Below are 17,171 nucleotides of genomic sequence, written 5' to 3'. Positions count from 1 at the left end.
CAAACCAATTATTATACACTTAACGGAATTTTTTTTACCAAAAACATGTAGCAGAATACATTTTGGCTTAAATTTATGACAAAATTTGATTTTATTGGATTTTTATTGAAGTAGAAAAAAGAAAATATTGTTTTTTTTTTTCCAAATTTCCGCTTTTTTGCGCTTATATCGCAAAAAATAAAAAACGGAGTCGTGAATAAATACCACCAAAATAAAGCTCTATTTGTGCGAACAAAATGATAAAAATTTCATTTGGGTACAGTGTAGCATGACCGCGCAATTGTCACTGAAAGCGCTAGAGCGCTGAAAGCTGAAAAATGGGCTGGGAAGGAAGGGGGCGAAAGTGCCCTGTATTGAAGTGGTTAACAACTGATCTGTCATCAGCTGTCATGTAATGTCAGCTGAATGTAAAAAAAAGAATTGCTGGAAAAAAATAAGTGTGGAAAAAAAACAGCGTGGGGTCCCCCCTCAGGTACATACCAGGCCCTTTGGGTCTGGTATGGGTTTTGAGGGGACACCCCCAAGCCAAAATGTAAAAAATAAAAATAAAAATGGCATGGGTACCCCCCAAAATCCCTACCAGACCCTATGCAGCCTGGCAGGTCGGGAAAGGGTGGGGACAAGCGGGCGCCCCCCTCTTGAGCCATACCAGGCTGCATGCCCTCAACATGGGGCATGTTGATGGGGACAAGGGCCTCTTCCCCACAGCCCTAACCAGTGGTTGTGGGGGTTTGCGGGCAAGGGGGATTATCAGAACCTTGACACGCCCTTTAACAAGGGGTCCCCCAGATCCCAGTACCAGCCATGTGAATGAGCATGGGGTACATTGTACCCCTACCCATTCAACAAAAAAGTAGTCTAGTATGACAAAAGACAAGACAATTTTTGACACGTCTTTTATTAGAGATGTCTTCTTCCCCTGTCTTCTTCTTCCTCTGGTCTTCTTCTTTCTCCGATCTTCTTTGTCCGGTGTTCTTCTTCCTTCCTCCAATCTGTTTGCTTCAATGTCGGACATTTCTTATATAACTATGGGGCAAATGATGTCATCAAGAGAACCCACCATCTTGTGATGTCACTGGCCGGGGCATAATGGATCTGTGATGTCAAAGGGGGGTGGGTTCTCTGGATGATGCCATCCGATGACCACGCTTCATAGTTAAATAAGAAATGTGCGACATTGGAGCAGACAGATCGGTGGGACGCAGCGTTGAAAGAGGGTAGTTTTTTTTCATTTTCAGGGAATTGATGGCGGAGGAAGAAGAAAACCGGACAAAGAAGAAGAAGACTGGAGGAAGAAGCGGGGGAAGAAGAACACCGGAGTAAGAAGTGGGGGAAGAATTTTTTTTTTTTAATAATTAACTTGTAGAAAACTCTCTGGTCTTTTGTCATACTACACTACTTTTTTTTGGTGAATGGGTAGGGGTACATTGTACCCCATACTCAATCACATAGGGGGGGTTGGGATCAAGGGCCACCTTGTTAAAAGGGGCTTCCAGATTCTGATAAGCCCCCTGCCTGCATCAACATGGGGACAAGGGGCTTTTGGATGGGAGCCCCCCTGCCCCAAAGCACTTCCCCATGTTGAGGGCATGTGGCCTGGTATGGTTCAGAGGGGCTGGGCGCTTGCTGGTCCCCTCCCTTTCCTGACCTGCTGGGCTGCATGCTCGGCTAAGGGTCTGGTATGGATTTTGGGGGGCCCACGTCATTTAAAAAAAATATTTTGACATGGGGGTGACCCCTCCAAATCCATACCAGACTAAGGGGTCTTGTATGGTTTGGGGGGGGGAACCCCGTGCCTTTTTTACTTTTCATGATTTTTTTTTAGCCGGAAAGCTTGCTGATAGCTGATGACTCATTGGTTGTTAAGGGTGCCGTGGCCGGATTTCCAGAATGATTCTTTAGCAACCAGCAACCAGTGAATGTAAAGCCAAAAAAAACACAAAACGCAAAACGCAAATCAAGGCAAAATCATAAAAACACAGTGCTTGCATTTTGGATGCGGGTCCATTGAAGGCTATTACATGCAAAGTGCTGCATGCTGCGGGAAAAAAAGTCCCTGGCCCTTTGCAAAAATGCAGAGGCTCAAAAATGCATTGATGTTAATGTTTTCCATAGGAACCCATGTTAAAGAATAATATCCTGCAAAAAGCATGAAAAAACACATTGGTGTGAATGGAGCCTAATTCCATCTTTACTTAATATCCGTCTATGCTCAAAGATTAAGATGGGCCGAGATGTTGCTGTCACACTGAGAACAAATGCTTAGTTTACTCTGTTCTTTGTATCATGCCAAAAATTAAATGAAAAGCAGATTGAAAAAACATGCTTATGAGCATATTTTCTGACCTACATCAGACATACATAGAGTGATATATTGACTTATGTACAACCACAGTGCCCATACATGGATCAAAATTTGGCTGGTACCTGCTGAACAGGCCAAATTTTGATCTATGTATGGGCACTGTGGTTGTACAGAAAATATACCGACCGTCTTCTGTACAACCGCCCTGTCTGAGTTTTCCTGCTCAATCAGTGCTGCAGGCTATAGACTGGTTAAATAATAATAATAATAATAAAAAAAAAGCTGATCTATGGGCTACTTTAGTTTTGCATTTCTATATTCTAATAAGGTAGGTATCTTTCTCAGGTCCCCAGATAAACTAAATTTCTTTGCTCTTTTCAATGAGAGGTGGTTTTGATGCATTTGATGTCTTTTTTCTTTTTCTAAACGTAAAGGGCTCTGTTCTTCGTAACAAATAACAATTCCTGAGACCACCTAATAAGCTATATATTGAGTACCCACTGAAATATTGGATGCAAAATTACTTTACCCTGTTAATGTGGCATAATTCTTAACTTTTACAACCTCAAATACTCACTGATGGGATAATAGAATAATGCAAAAACAAATCCATATCGATTTGAGGGTTACAGGTGCCATTTTCCAGGATATTTCTGTGAAAACAGTTGTAATATTATTGTATTATTATGTTATCAGTCATCTTTAGATTACAAATATAACACAGTCATAGCAAACACTTATTCAAGCGATATACAGTATGCTGTGGAAATGATATTTTTCAACCAGACTGGTCTTGTGGAGAGTATGGCAGACATGGAAGTCATCTTAGAACCTTCTGATCTCCTGGGATACAGGGTCTTAACCACTTCAGCCCCAGAAGAATTTACCCCCTTCTTGACCAGAGCACTTTTTGCGTTTCGGCACTGCGTCCCTTTAACTGACAATTTTGCGGTTGTGCGACTTGGCTCCCAAACAAAATTGACGTCCTTTTTTTCCCACAAATAGAGCTTTCTTTTGGTAGTATTTGATCACCCCTGCAGTTTTTAGTTTTTGCGCTATAAACAAAAAAAGCGACAATTTTGAAAAAAACGCATTATTTTTTACATTTTGCTATAATAAATATCCCCCAAAAATATATAAAAAACTATTTTTTTCCTCAGTTTAGGCCAATACATATTCTTCTACATATTTTTGGTAAAACATTTAGCAATAAGCGATTATTGATTGGTTTGCGTGAAAGTTATAGCGTTTACAAAATAGGGGATAGTTTTACGCCATTTTTATTAATCATTTTTTTTTCAATTATGGCGATCAGCGATTTTTATCATGACTGCGACATTATGGCGGACACATCCGCCATTTTTGACACATTTTTGGGACCATTGTCATTTATACAGCAATCAGTGCTATACAAATGCACTGATTCCTGTGTAAATGACACTGACAGTGAAGGGGTTAACCACTAGGTGGCAGTGTAGGGGTTAAGTGTGTCCTAGGGGCGTGTTTCTAACTATGGGGGGCATGGCTGTGTATGACACGTCAATGATCTCTGCTTCAATCACACGGAGCGGAGATCAATGACACTGTCACTAGGCAGAACGGGGAGATGCTTGTTTACATTAGCATCTCCGGTGATCGCGGGTATCCCCACGGTGATCGAGTCCAAGGGACCCACAACCCGACTCACGCAGCTTGTTGCCGGGGGAAAAAATGACACTTTCAGGGAATGTCAGTTCTGTGGGTGAAATTACTTTCTTAATGAAAGTCCTTGGAATACATAGTCAGACATGTTCAACCTGACGCAAATGCTCAAATATTCACTCATTCCAAAAATGGTGCTTTGAAGGGGATCCCTTTCACACACAACACACTGGGTTGATTTACTAAAAGCAAATTGACTGTGCAGTGCAGTTGCTCAAAAGCTTAGTAAATTAGGTAAAGTTTAAATTTAAAAAGAATACCCAATCACATGCAAGGAAAAAAAAAACAGCCTTTTTGCTTGCACATGAGTGGATGATGGAAGTTATCAGAGCTTTTGCTCAATTACCAAGCTTTGGAGCAATTGCAGTTTGCAAAGTGCACAATCTAGTTGCCATTAGTAAATCAAACCCGCTGGATCTTGAGAAAGAAGGACTACAGCAATAGAAGAAGGTTCCACTCTTGTTAACTAACTCAGACCCTCACCTGCCATGAACATTTAAATAAAAAAAAAACAAGCTTTGAGGGTCGTAGCTCGGCAACCTGAGGTCACAGAGACCCCAAATTTGCGTAATACCTACCCCACCAGTGGTGGCTCCTATGACCTATGGTTCCGGAGATACAGGGATCCTTGCGCAGCCTGTCAGAAGCTACATGCAGAGCGGCCAGTTTAAATACAAGCTGGCACATTCTGCTTGCAGCAGACTGAGAGGATGAACTCACAGTGCCTCTCCTCACTGCTTGTAAGAGGCACTGAGCTCAATGGACAGCTTGGAGTCTTGGACCAATGCTAAAGTACCATTAGCCCCAGCTGTCCAATAAAAATGCTGCAATGGAGGCACACCTCTCACTGTAATGTCATAGATGGGGCATGTATCTAAAACACAAGTGTTCCCTTCTAGCCCAGCCCTCTTAATTACAAGGAAATACATGGGTTTTTCTCACACAGTTGAGAGAGAATGAGAATCTTCTGCTGAAAAGGTACAAGCTAAATCATATATTATTATGCTCTATGTTATAAGATAATAATTTATTATTTATCTATTTACTGTGAAATTACTAATTTGAGTTATAACTTCAAACTTCAGTAATTTCTCCGTTAAGCCATGTACAGTTTTTGAAAATATAGTAAATTACTTTAAAAACAATATATAATAATTATCTGTATATTACTTATGGTAATTAACCACTTGCCACCCAGGCCAATTCTGACACTTCTCTCCTATATGTAAAAATCATATTTTTTTTGCTAGAAAATTACCCAGAACCCCCAAACATTATATATATTGTTTTAGCAGACAACCTAGGGAATACAATGGTGGTCGTTGAAACTTTTACATGGTATTTGCACAGCAATTTTTAAAACGCTTTTTTGGGGGGAAAAAAAAAATGAATATAAAAAAAAAAAACACTACAGATAACCCGATTCTTTTGTATAATGTGAAACATAATGTTACGCCGAGTAAATAGATACCTAACATGTCACGCTTTAAAATTGTGGAATGGCGCCAAACTTCAGTACTTATAAATCTCCATAGGCAACGCTTTAAATATTTTAAATATTTTTACAGATTAAGTTTAGAGTTACAGAGGCGGTCTAGTGCTAGAATTATTGCTTTTGCTCCAACGACAGCGGCAAATGTAACCTGTGTGTATCTGGCTCTGATTAAAGGTGCTGAAAAGTGCCTCACCAGCCACTGACCTCACCTCACGTCCCTGATCAGAACATGACATATACTGCATGAATCCTTGGATCCATTCTGTCTATAAGCTGTTCAGCCTGATGCTGTAACATACAGATAGCAGGATCAGAATGTGACATATGCGTCATAAAGTAAACTACATTGTAACTACAGATAATACAGCTGAACTTTTGTACTTTATCTGCCTTTTTGTACAAATATTGTTAGGCAGCCAATGTCAGTTATGATTATTCATGTTCTCTATTGTTTATTTATGATAAGTAAACATTTATTTTTCGGGTACATACAATTCCATGGACTAACACACTAAGCAGCCATTCTCCAACAGGGTTCCTCCACAGGTTTCTATAGGGTTGCACCAATACTAATATTGATGCAGATGCTAAACATTTGCACAAGTACTTGTATTTCGTGCAGTGGGATTTTAGCCCACACAACATGGACTTAATTCACATTGATAATCTGTGGAATGACTTGAAGACTAGTCCAAAAATGGTCACCCATCCAATTTAATTGAACTTGAGCAGTTCTGAAAAGAAAAGTAACAAAAAAAGAGAATTTCGCCCTGGGACTTTAGATGAGGTGAGCACCACTAAGCCAATAAAAGTAACAAGAGTAAGTACAGTATATGTTTTTATTCAGTAAAAGTATTACAAGCATATTGTCATCAAAAAAAGCCACTTAGTTCAAGGTACATAAAACTGGATTGAATAAAATTGGTAGTAGTACAATTGTGTATGAACAATCACATAACAAAACATACAAACATCAGGTGTACCCCACATGTTTCGCGAGTCCCAGCTCGCTCTTCAGGGGTAGATGTGTATGAATTGTACCTAAGGTAAAAGGATACAGTTTGGTATATGGCAAATACTTGGTATTATAAGGCAGAGGGTAAGAGGGGCCTAATAAGTAGAGGCCCCATACTCACCACTCACTTACACATAGCCGAGCCAACAAATGTGAAGCCTTCAGACAGTGGCAGCAAATGTATCGCCAGGGAGCTGAGGAGGCAGAGCCAGAAGAAACCCCACACAGGGCAGATTGGAGGGAAAGCATCGCATGGATGGGAAATGTGTATCCCTATTGGTCTCACTATGTACATGGTAAGTATTGACTGTAAACATAAAAGTGTGTGTCAGATAATCTGGAGTAGTAGGTAAAATATAAGAGTAGTAACATGGACAATTCTATATGTAAGAAGGCCAGTATGGTGGCCTGAATTTATGGGAGGAGCCCGGGGGGTATTTAACCAGCCTACTCGCCTGTGGTCTCTGTCAGTTTCCTGTGCGCAATACTACGTCACTAGGCCGACTGCTCGAGTTTCGTTGCCATTCGGATAACTTCTCTCTACTAGAAGTCTCGTGGTTTTCATTCCTGTTCATGTTTTTTGTACAACGTCTCTGGCTTGGCTGCCGCAGGTAAGGGTCTCGATTGACCTTCCTTTACTAAAAACATTTCTATTTGAGTGTCGTTAAAACCCTAAACTCTCGAGTCATTCGTTGTGAAACCGGGTCGTTAGTCACTCAAACGCACTATTATCGCAGCCCCCTTCATTTCATGGGCCTCATTTCAGTAGAAATTGCTTGAACTAAAAATGTTGCACTATTTTCGTAGCTTGTTATATTGTCTGCCTCATCACCGTGTTCCACAGACAAATCGTTGCCAGTCGCATCACACGGCACAATGATTCGTGCCTCTGCCACGGCTGGCTCTCTTGGATCATTTCATCATTTTACTAATTTCTGTCACACACTGCGCTCCGATTCGAATCCAGTCGCATCCGCAAAATGCGCTGATTCGTCCCGGTGTGCCCCAAGTTGCTCGGCCTCATTTCGGTACATGCTCCAGAGCCCACTCGTTGTTAGTCGTAGCCTTCGGCTTATCGATCCGGGTCTCTGTCATGGGAATCATTTCACTGTCACCTATTATGTCCTAAATCGTAACCAGTCACATTCTCAACGCACAGGTTCAATCGACGTGTCCCAGTTGCGTTGGCCTCATTTCTGTGCATGCTCTAGAGCCCGCTCATTGACGGTTGCAGGTCTGCGTCCTCTCCGATTCGCATCTCTATCATGGGAATCATTTCATTATCACGTAGTGCGCTCAGTTCGAATCCGGTCGCATCCCTGTGCATCGATTCGTCTGGACGCCCCCCAGGTATTTTTTCAGCCTCATTTCAGTGCATGCTCCAGAGACCAGGTCGGTTTCCAGTCTCAGTTCGCGGCCGGCCAATCTAGGCCTCTGTCATGACATAAGTTGTTCATTTCATTTCACTGTCACGCTCCGCGCTTCGGTTCGAATCCAGTCGCACCTAAACACGCACCGATTCGTTCCGGTCCGCCCCAGGTTTATTTCCCACATTTCAATACATGCTCCAGAGTCCAGTTTGTTGTCAGTCGCACTGGCGACACGACCATTTCGTGCCTCTGTCATGGCAATCGTACTTCATTTCACTGTCACTTACCGCGCTCCGATTTGAATCCAGTAGCATCCGTGATGCATCGATTCGGTTCGGCGTGCCCCAGATGGATCGGCCACATTTCACTTTTTCCACAGGTTACCTTATTTTACGGTCACAGTTACAACACTTATTCGTGCTCTCGCACTTGACACGGATCATCCCACACTTCGTCCTTTACGCAAATAATACGTCGGATTAGGACAGCAGAATACAAAAAAAAAAAAAATGAAAATGATGATGATGATAAAGAAAGAATTATGGCGAAAACTGTCTACTCACCGGTACACCTCGGTCATATTAGCCAGCCCTTTACGTTACTCTTTAGCTTACTTGTTAGGCTCCTCACCAGTTGTCATCTGTTATTTCTCTCTCCAGGTCAGTCAAGTTCAGTAGGTCCACCCTGCACCAGCTTGGACGTTATCCTTCCCAGGTAAAAAAAAAAAAGAAGAGAGGGGAAGGCGCAGGCAAAATGCGACAGCAACCATGCTGGCATACATATATATATATATATATGAAGGCACGTGACGATATATATATATGTATACACGTTCGCTCCCACCTTAGTACTCAGCAACAGGTGGGTTCGCTTGGTAAAATGGAGAAACAGTCTTGACTTATGTCACCCTCTATAGGTTCCGGTCGTCCATCTTTCGACCCCAAAGAGATAGGACATCACTCCTACGGCACGATTCACCTGGAGCCATGTCCCAAGTCGGCAGCGAAGATCTTACCGCCCCCTTGTCTCCTCGCCCGCCTTCAGTGAGCGACAGCGTACAGTCCTTCAGGGGTTGAACTATCCCCTGGCTGACAGCAGAGCTGAGACGCAGGGGCATTCCCTTCCCCGCTACGGCTAGGAAGGCAGAGCTTTTCAGGCTCCTCTCTACCCAGCCAGCTACGGCCGGGCCCAGTACCCCGCCTCAGGCTTCTCTCCAGTCCATCTCAGCGGCTATAGCTCAACTACATTCAATGGTGTCGTCCTTAACCAACACGGTCATGAGTCAGGCCAGAGTGACGTTCCTAGAGGCTCACCCAGCCACAACCACCCCTGTTCCAGTTTCAGTCCCATCACCACTGCCGACAGGTAACGCAGGGACATTTCCCGTTGTCTGCCCAGCACATCTGGTGCCGGCCGGCATAAGGAAGGACATCTTGGACGGCAAGGATGTCAACCTTGCCTCCTTGCTTATTTCGGTCCACGACCTCGCAGAAAACAAGGCCTACACCTGGGGAGATGTCTCCATAGTCCTCAAGGCCAAGGATCCCAGGCTGAACCGCAAACTTTCCATCCCAGAGTTTGCTCTAGCCTTTGGGATGCTAAGAGACGTCATTTGCTCAGCATCCCCCGCCAGAAGGGAAGAGCTGGACTTGTACCTCCACACAGTGGTGGACCTAGGGTACAAATACGGAGGCTTCTCCTTTTACGATTACCATCGTTCCTTCTCCGCCAAAGCAGCCGCTAAGCTGGCACAGTTCCAGTCACCCACAGACTGGAGCCTTATGGACACCGAATTGTTCTGCCGGCATTTTGCCAGCCTTCGTTCACCCCTGTGTGCCATCTGCCAGTCCTCCACCCACACCGCCTCCTGGTGCGCCAACATGACGGTTAGCCGCCCAGTAGAGTTCCCCTCCACCTCCGGTACAGCCCAAGGCCCGTCAGGCCCTGCGCCAAAGACTCAAGCTGACAAGTTTGGACGTTCGGTTCGAACCATAGAGGGAGCGGCCATTTGCAATAATTACAACTATGGCTCATGTAACTTTAGCCAGTGCCGCCTACTGCACGTCTGTGTCATATGCCACAGAGCGCACCCCATGAATCTGTGTGAGGTTAAAGCTCACAAGGGCTCATGACTGAGCCGCATAGATGTCCTATGGTTGGGCTTCTACCTCACCATGCACCCCACTCCTTCACTAGCCACCTTCCTCATCTGTGGCTTCACAACAGGCTTTCATACCGGCCTCATCTCCCTGCCCCACACAACCCACGAGTGCAGAAACCTCCGCTCAGCAGCCTCCGACGAGCAGGCCATTGACCAATTGCTGCAAACCGAGGTGGAACGAGGCTTCGTCATAGGTCCCTTCACACAGCCCCCCTTCATTACATGGAGAGTTAGCCCTATTGGGCTTGTCAAGGGCAAATTTTCGAATAAAAACCGTTTGGTGTACGACCTGTCTGCGCCTCATTCTTCCCACATTCCCAGCCTAAATTCCCTGATTCCTTCCGAAGAATTTTCATTAAAATACGCCTCTGTGGACATGGCAATTCAGGCCATCCTTAAAGTAGGCACAGGTGCGTGGCTGTCCAAAGCCGACATATCCGATGCCTTTAAGCTGTTGCCTATCCACCCGTCCCTCTGGTGCTGGCACGGCATTAAATGGAGAGACCAATATTATTTCGCCACTAAATTAACATTTGGCTCCAAAAGCAGCCCCTGGCTGTTCGACACATTTGCACAGTCTCTTGCTTGGATCCTCCTGCACAAGGCTTGTTGGCAGCAAGTTATCCATTACCTGGACGACTTCCTATTGATTGAACAGCCGGGCATACCTCCAAGGGACCTCGACAAATTAAGGACCGTCTTTGGGAACCTCAACGTCCCCATCGCCGAACATAAGGTTGACGGGCCCGCACAATTTATCACCTTCCTCGGAGTCAATCTCGACACCAGCTCCATGCAGGCCAGCCTGCCCCTCGACAAACTGACCCGCATCAGGGCAGTTCTCCGCGAATTCACCCGCACCAGGGGATGTACAAGGAGGCAGCTACAGTCCCTATTGGGCATGCTTAACTTTGCCATGCGAATAATTCCACAAGGTCGCTCCTTTATTTCGCGCCTGTTGGTCTACCTTTCTCAGGCACAAGACCCGGATCAAATCCTCAGCCTGGATACCGCAGCCATAGCAGACCTGTCAATGTGGGACGAGTTCCTGTCTACCTGGAACGGTATCTCCCTGTTCATCCCGTCCATCTCACCTCTCTCGCCACAGGTAGTGACAGATGCCGCAGCCTCCACAGGGTTTGCGGCTATTTTTGGCCACCATTGGTTCGTCAGACCCTGGCCTTCTCAAATACTCTTGATCCCTGGGTTTAGCCAGTCTTCATCCCTTTTCGAGCTCTACCCCATTGTAGCAGCCGCCCAGCTCTGGGGTCATACCTGGAAAGGACAAACCGTAGGTTTTACCACCGATAACCAGGCCACAGCCGAAATTGTCAACAAAGGCAGGTCTAAGTCTCTCTCTGTGATGTCCTTCCTACGCAGGCTGGTGCAGCTGTCTCTGCAGCATCAGTTTAATGTATACTGCACGTTTGTCCCAGGAAAGTACAACCTTGCAGCTGACGCACTGTCTCGCTTTAATTTCCTGTCCTTCTTTCGGCAGCAGATACGGTGCCAGCTCCTATCCCGCATTGGTCTCAGTTGACCCTGGACTAGAGCCGCATCTACATGGAGCCACTCAGCTCATCAACCGATCACTCTCAGACAACACTCTGAAAGCCTACCAGGTAGCCTGGAAAGCGTTTAATACATTCCTGGTTGCCTCCACAGTAGGCACCCCCACAGATGCCAGGCATATACTAGCCTTCACCTCATACTGCCATAGTCAACTGGCCTTGTCCTTCAACACCATCCGGTTATACTTAGCTGGCATACAGCACTTCCTCTCACTTCAGGATCCTACCAAACCATCCATCTTCTCGTCCCACGCGATCCGAGCCGTCCTGCGCGGCATCCAAAAGCAGCAACCGCCAGTTAAAGTCAAACGGCTCCCCATCACCAGTTCCATCTTCAGGGGCATGTCCACCATGCTCACCAGCTACCCCTTCGGTGTTCTCCCCAGTCTGGTCATACAGGCGGCCATTTATCTGGCCTACTATGGCTTTCTACGGCCATATAACAGCTCACACAGTCCAGTCCTTCGCAGACGTCATCTGCTCCGTCACCAGGACCACTTCATCCTCCATAACCAAGACCCAGCAGGCAGGCACCGGCGTAGATATCAACCTCTAAAAAACCAACAACGCCTGGTGCCCAGTCGCTGTGCTTACGCAGTTACTCTCTCTACTACCCGAGCTCCCGGACTCTAGTTCTCTTTTGCTCTTCCCGGTCAAACCATTAACGAACTGCCAGTTCATTAAACATGTAAGGATTCTCCTCCGCAACTTGCTCCTCAATCCCGGTGAGTACTCCGGCCACTCCTTCCGCATCGGAGCAGCTTCATCCGCATCCCGGCACGGGGTCCCGGACCACGTCATCAAAAGATTGGGCAGGTGGAAATCGGCCTGCTTCGCTCGATACATCCCTAACCCACAGGCAGAGATGTCTCGGGCATTCACCCAACTGGCTCAATAAAGATAAAGCTGGAAACAATAAAACTCTCTTACCCCTACCTAAGTGTTTTTGCCCCCTTATTTTGGTATACCGTCCATTAGACCAGGGCACACTTTCAGGTCCATTTCATAGGGTATCTTATGATAAGTTTGTATTGTTCGGATACGTATCGGTCATAGGGCTTCGGCCATAAATAATATATAAGACTAGAGCCATGAATGGCATGGACAAAGGACTATAGGGAAATGTGGTAGAGAAACACCAGAGAATGGCATGAGTGTAAATAAAGAAGGTAAGCAAAAAGAGATGAAGAAGAAATGAAGTGCAAATATGGGAGAAAGTCAATATGGTCAAAGACAAGCTACAGGTGAGCACTTGAGGAAAACCAATGAGTATACCTGAGTGAGATAGGTGTATAATTGCATCAGTGGTAGATTCCAATAAGAGGCATCCACAAGCATGAATTTTCAGTGAAAGAAAAGCTGCAAATGAATCCATGCAGTGATAAACCTCCAAGTTATATCCAGGAAGGGCTCAAGAGGCTCCGCCCCCAACGTCATGTTTGGATGACAGGAAGGTGCACAAGCACTCCTATAGGTCATCCAGATGGTACAATGCGTGCAGCCGTAACAACGCCGCAAAATCACAGACATTGAGCAGCTAGCGCATGCACATGGCACCTCATCTAAAGTCCCAGGGCAAAATTCTCTTTTTTTGTTGCATATTACAGGGATGGAGGTGTGTTACCGGTGACACCAGACCTTATCTTGTTTTCTATATTGAATTCGGGTGGAAGACACCCATACAGCCCAAAACTGGTCTGCTGTCACCTCTGCCAATACATGCATTATACTTGCATTCTACGTCATTATAATGTACTGGTTAATACACTATTCAATTTAGGGCTCATATCCCCACCCATTTGATGTGTTGCCTCTTGCTGTTGGTGGCTTTGTTTCTGCTTTGAGAGCTGCGATGAGTACAAAGGGGGATTTCTTGTACCCTGCTGCCCCCATCTGCTCTTTTGTGCGGGTGGGGCCACCTACACATCGGCGCCATGAGCATGCTCCAGCCGCTCAATGTCTGCGATTTTGCGGCGTTTTTACGGCTGCACGCATTGTACCATCTGGATGACCTATAGGAGTGCTTGTGCACCTTCCTGTCATCCACACATGATGTTGGGGGCGGAGCCTCTTGAGCCCTTCCTGGATATAAATTAGAGGTTTATCACGGATATCATGCATGGATTCATTTGCAGCTTTTCTTTCACTGAACACTCATGCTTGTGGATGGCTCTTATTGGAATCTACCACTGATGCAATTATACACCTATCTCACTCAGGTATACTCATTGATTTTCCTCAAGTGCTCACCTGTAGCTTGTCTTTGACCATATTGACTTTCTCCCATATTTGCACTTCATTTCTTCTTCATCTCTTTTTGCTTACCTTCTTTATTTCCACTCATGCCATTCTCTGGTGTTTCTCTACCACATTTCCCTATAGTCCTTTGTCCATGCCATTCATGGCTCTAGTCTTATATATTATATATAGAATTGTCCATGTTGCTACTCTTATATTTTACCTACTACTCCAGATTATCTGACACACACTTTTATGTTTACAGTCAATACTTACCATGTACATAGTAAGACCAATAGGGATACACATTTCCCATCCATGCAATGCTTTCCCTCCAATCTGCCCTGTGTGGGGTTTCTTCGGGCTCTGCCTCCTCAGCTGCCTGGCGATGCATTTGCTGCCACTGTCTGAAGGCTTCACATTTGTTGGCTCGGCTATGTGTAGTGGTGAGTATGGGGCCTCTACTTATTAGGCCCCTCTTACCCTCTGCCTTATAATACCTAGTGTTTGCCATATACCAAACTGCATCCTTTTACCTTAGGTACAATTCATACACATCTACACCTGAAGAGCGAGCTGGGACTCGTGAAACATGTCAGGTACACCTGATGTTTGTATGTTATGTTATGTGATTGTTCATACACAATTGTACTACTAATACTACCAATTTTATTCAATCCAGTTTTATGTACCTTGTACTAAGTGGCTTTTTTTGATGACAATATGCTTGTAATACTTTTACTGAATAAAAACATATACTGTACTTACTCTTGTTACTTTAATGGCTTAGTGGTGCTCACCTCATCTAAAGTCCCAGGGTGAAATTCTCATTTTTGTTGCATATTACAGGGATGGAGGTGTGTTACCAGTGACACCAGACCTTATCCTGAAAAGAAAAGTGGCAAATATTGCAGTCTAGATGTGCAAAGTTAGTAGAGACAAATCCCAACAGACTAAAGGCTGTGATTAAAGCAAAAGGTGGTTCAACAAAATACTGACACAAAGGGGGTGATCCCCAAACTCAGTGATTCTGTCTTAAATTTGACGTTGGTATTATATCTTTCACTTGGATATAATAAGTTGCACTGAGTAAATACAGCTGGATAAAACAAAAACTGGCTGCAAAAACAAAATTAGACTTTTTAAAGGGTGTGATTCTTTTCTATACCCACTGTATAACCTCTCTGCAACAGAGAAAAATCAGGTCTCTAGTCCTTCCAGACGGGGCTGTGTGATAGAGATTTGTTGGTAGGAAAACTCAGGACTGGATGAGCAAAAATATAAATACTTTGGCATGTAAACCAGCTTTCTTATATGTATTTGAAGAGGGCATTTAGCTGTTTGCCTTGAATTCAGCTCTAAAGAGTTAGGCCGTGTACACACGGCCGGACTTTTCGCCAGCAAAGGTCCGACAGAACGAATCTGTCAGACAATTCGATCATGTGTGGGCTTCATTGGACCTTTGCTGTCGAATAATCAGATGGACTTTAGATTTAGAACTTGTTTCAAATCTTTCCAAAGGACTCGAGTTCAGTCGAAAAATCTGTTTGTCTGTATGCCAAGTCTGACAAACGAAAACTGACGCTAGGGCAGCTATTGGCTACTGGCTATGAACTTCCCTATTCTAGTCCGGTCACCCGGTACGTCATCACGGTCAAATCTGTCGGACTTTGGTGTGATTGTGTGGGGCCAAGTCCATTCGTTCGGAAAGTCCATCGGAAGTCCGCAAAAAGTCTGTCGGGAAGACCGTCGGACCTAGTCTGCCGGAAAGTCCTTGGTGTATACACGGCATTAGGCTACCCAAAAGTGAGATTTTGGTATTGGTGGAGCCTGTTACGCCAAATCTTTCACATATTTTTAACAGTGAGGTCCCAGTACCACAATGCCCAACCCTATTTGCGTCTACCTGGGAGTTTTTAAAGTTCCTGCATTGCCCATGTAATGAAAAAATAAATAAAATAAGTGGACAGGCAGAGTGTTAACCCAAAAAAATGGATGGAGCAGGTAAACAGATCCAGAATTCAACAAATTGCCAGGTAGTTTATCTCTTTAGCATCTATCAAATTCTGAAATATGCGTTTTGGGAGAACCTTTTATTATCTTTTCCAATGCCATGGGTGGCTTATTATACCTTTACTATAATATCTTTGTTATTTTCTAATATCTAGAGAATTATAGAGAACATTTTCAGTGGGATAGTACAATCACTCTCTTCCTGTGGCTGTTTAGATAAACTCAGCCACAGTAGTGTCTTGCTTTCTATTGGTTGCCTGATGCAGTTGGGTTGCTTTATAAGGTTACATAGTCATTGAAAAGAGACAACAGAAGTCAATTGAGTTCAGCCAACTGAAAAAAAATTATAAATAGACAATTTTCATATACAGAAGAATCCTATAACCACAGTTGATCAAGAGGAAGACAAAAAAACCCTTATGAAGCATGGTCCAGTTCACTCCTGGCCCTCTATCTGATATTCCCTGGATTAACAATGTTCAGTGCCATTATTAATGTTTATATTCAGTTATATTTTGTATTAGGAATGCATTCAGCTTGGATTTTTTTTTTTCATAAAGATTTTATTCGAGATTTTAAGAGACATTACAGAAATATCAATATAAAAGGACACGGCTCCAACTGGAGTACAAACAAAAGATACACATCAATGACATAGTCAATAAGGTACTCCCTGCATAAAGTACAATCAACATGGAAAGAAATAAAGTGTACATCGAGATGTCATTGCGTTGTCATGTTTGTATAAGGTAGTTCAGGTGCCTATAGACATGTCAGTGAGTTAGTAGGAATTTGGGGCTCTGGCAAGGTTCCTGGACTGATTTCTGCTTGTCTGCACATTGTGAGAAGAATAGGCGAAGGGGCCAACTGTTAAATCAGCCCCTTATCCCAGACTCTCTGCTCCTTGGGAATTATTTAGGGGGGGGGATAAGGAAGCGAGTGAAAGATGAGGGAAAGAGAGAGGCGGGGGGGGGGGGGAGTGTAATGAAAGGCTAATAGTAGGAGAGGGGGATGGCCACCAGCTGCCTCTCCATCTACTTCTGGCAGGGCAGTATGTAGTGTAAGAACCCACAATGCCTTCAGGCTAACCATTATCTTGCACCAGGTCTTGATAACCTTCAGAGTTTCGGTATTTAAACCAGGCTTCAGCTTGTCTTTTTTGTTTTGTTTTTATAAACTGAGCTGCCTCACCCTGCTCTGCACATGCTCATTTGCTCTCTATTTTTAGGCACTGTGGCAGCCTAAAAATGTAGAGCAGCTCAGGGGCTCTGGGCAATTTACAGCACTCACTAATTTTAGTAG

General features: G+C 44.4%; 1 protein-coding gene across 1 annotated transcript in view; it reads right to left on the bottom strand.

The window, feature by feature from the left end:
* Window positions 1-17,171, bottom strand: part of LOC143974163 (stimulated by retinoic acid gene 6 protein-like) — a 107,374-nt gene that overhangs the window by 87,695 nt on the left and 2,508 nt on the right. The window contains exon 2 of the mRNA XM_077475284.1: window positions 2,883-2,958. Within this exon, the coding sequence (XP_077331410.1) occupies window positions 2,883-2,958 (76 nt within the window). The remainder of the gene's footprint in view (window positions 1-2,882; window positions 2,959-17,171) is intronic.

This window comes from Lithobates pipiens, unplaced genomic scaffold (assembly GCF_037356315.1).
Source record: "Lithobates pipiens isolate NorthernLeopardFrog02 unplaced genomic scaffold, aLitPip1_a1.2 Scaffold_13, whole genome shotgun sequence".
Lineage (NCBI taxonomy): Eukaryota > Metazoa > Chordata > Amphibia > Anura > Ranidae > Lithobates > Lithobates pipiens.
This window is presented reverse-complemented; position numbering and strand designations above follow the sequence as displayed.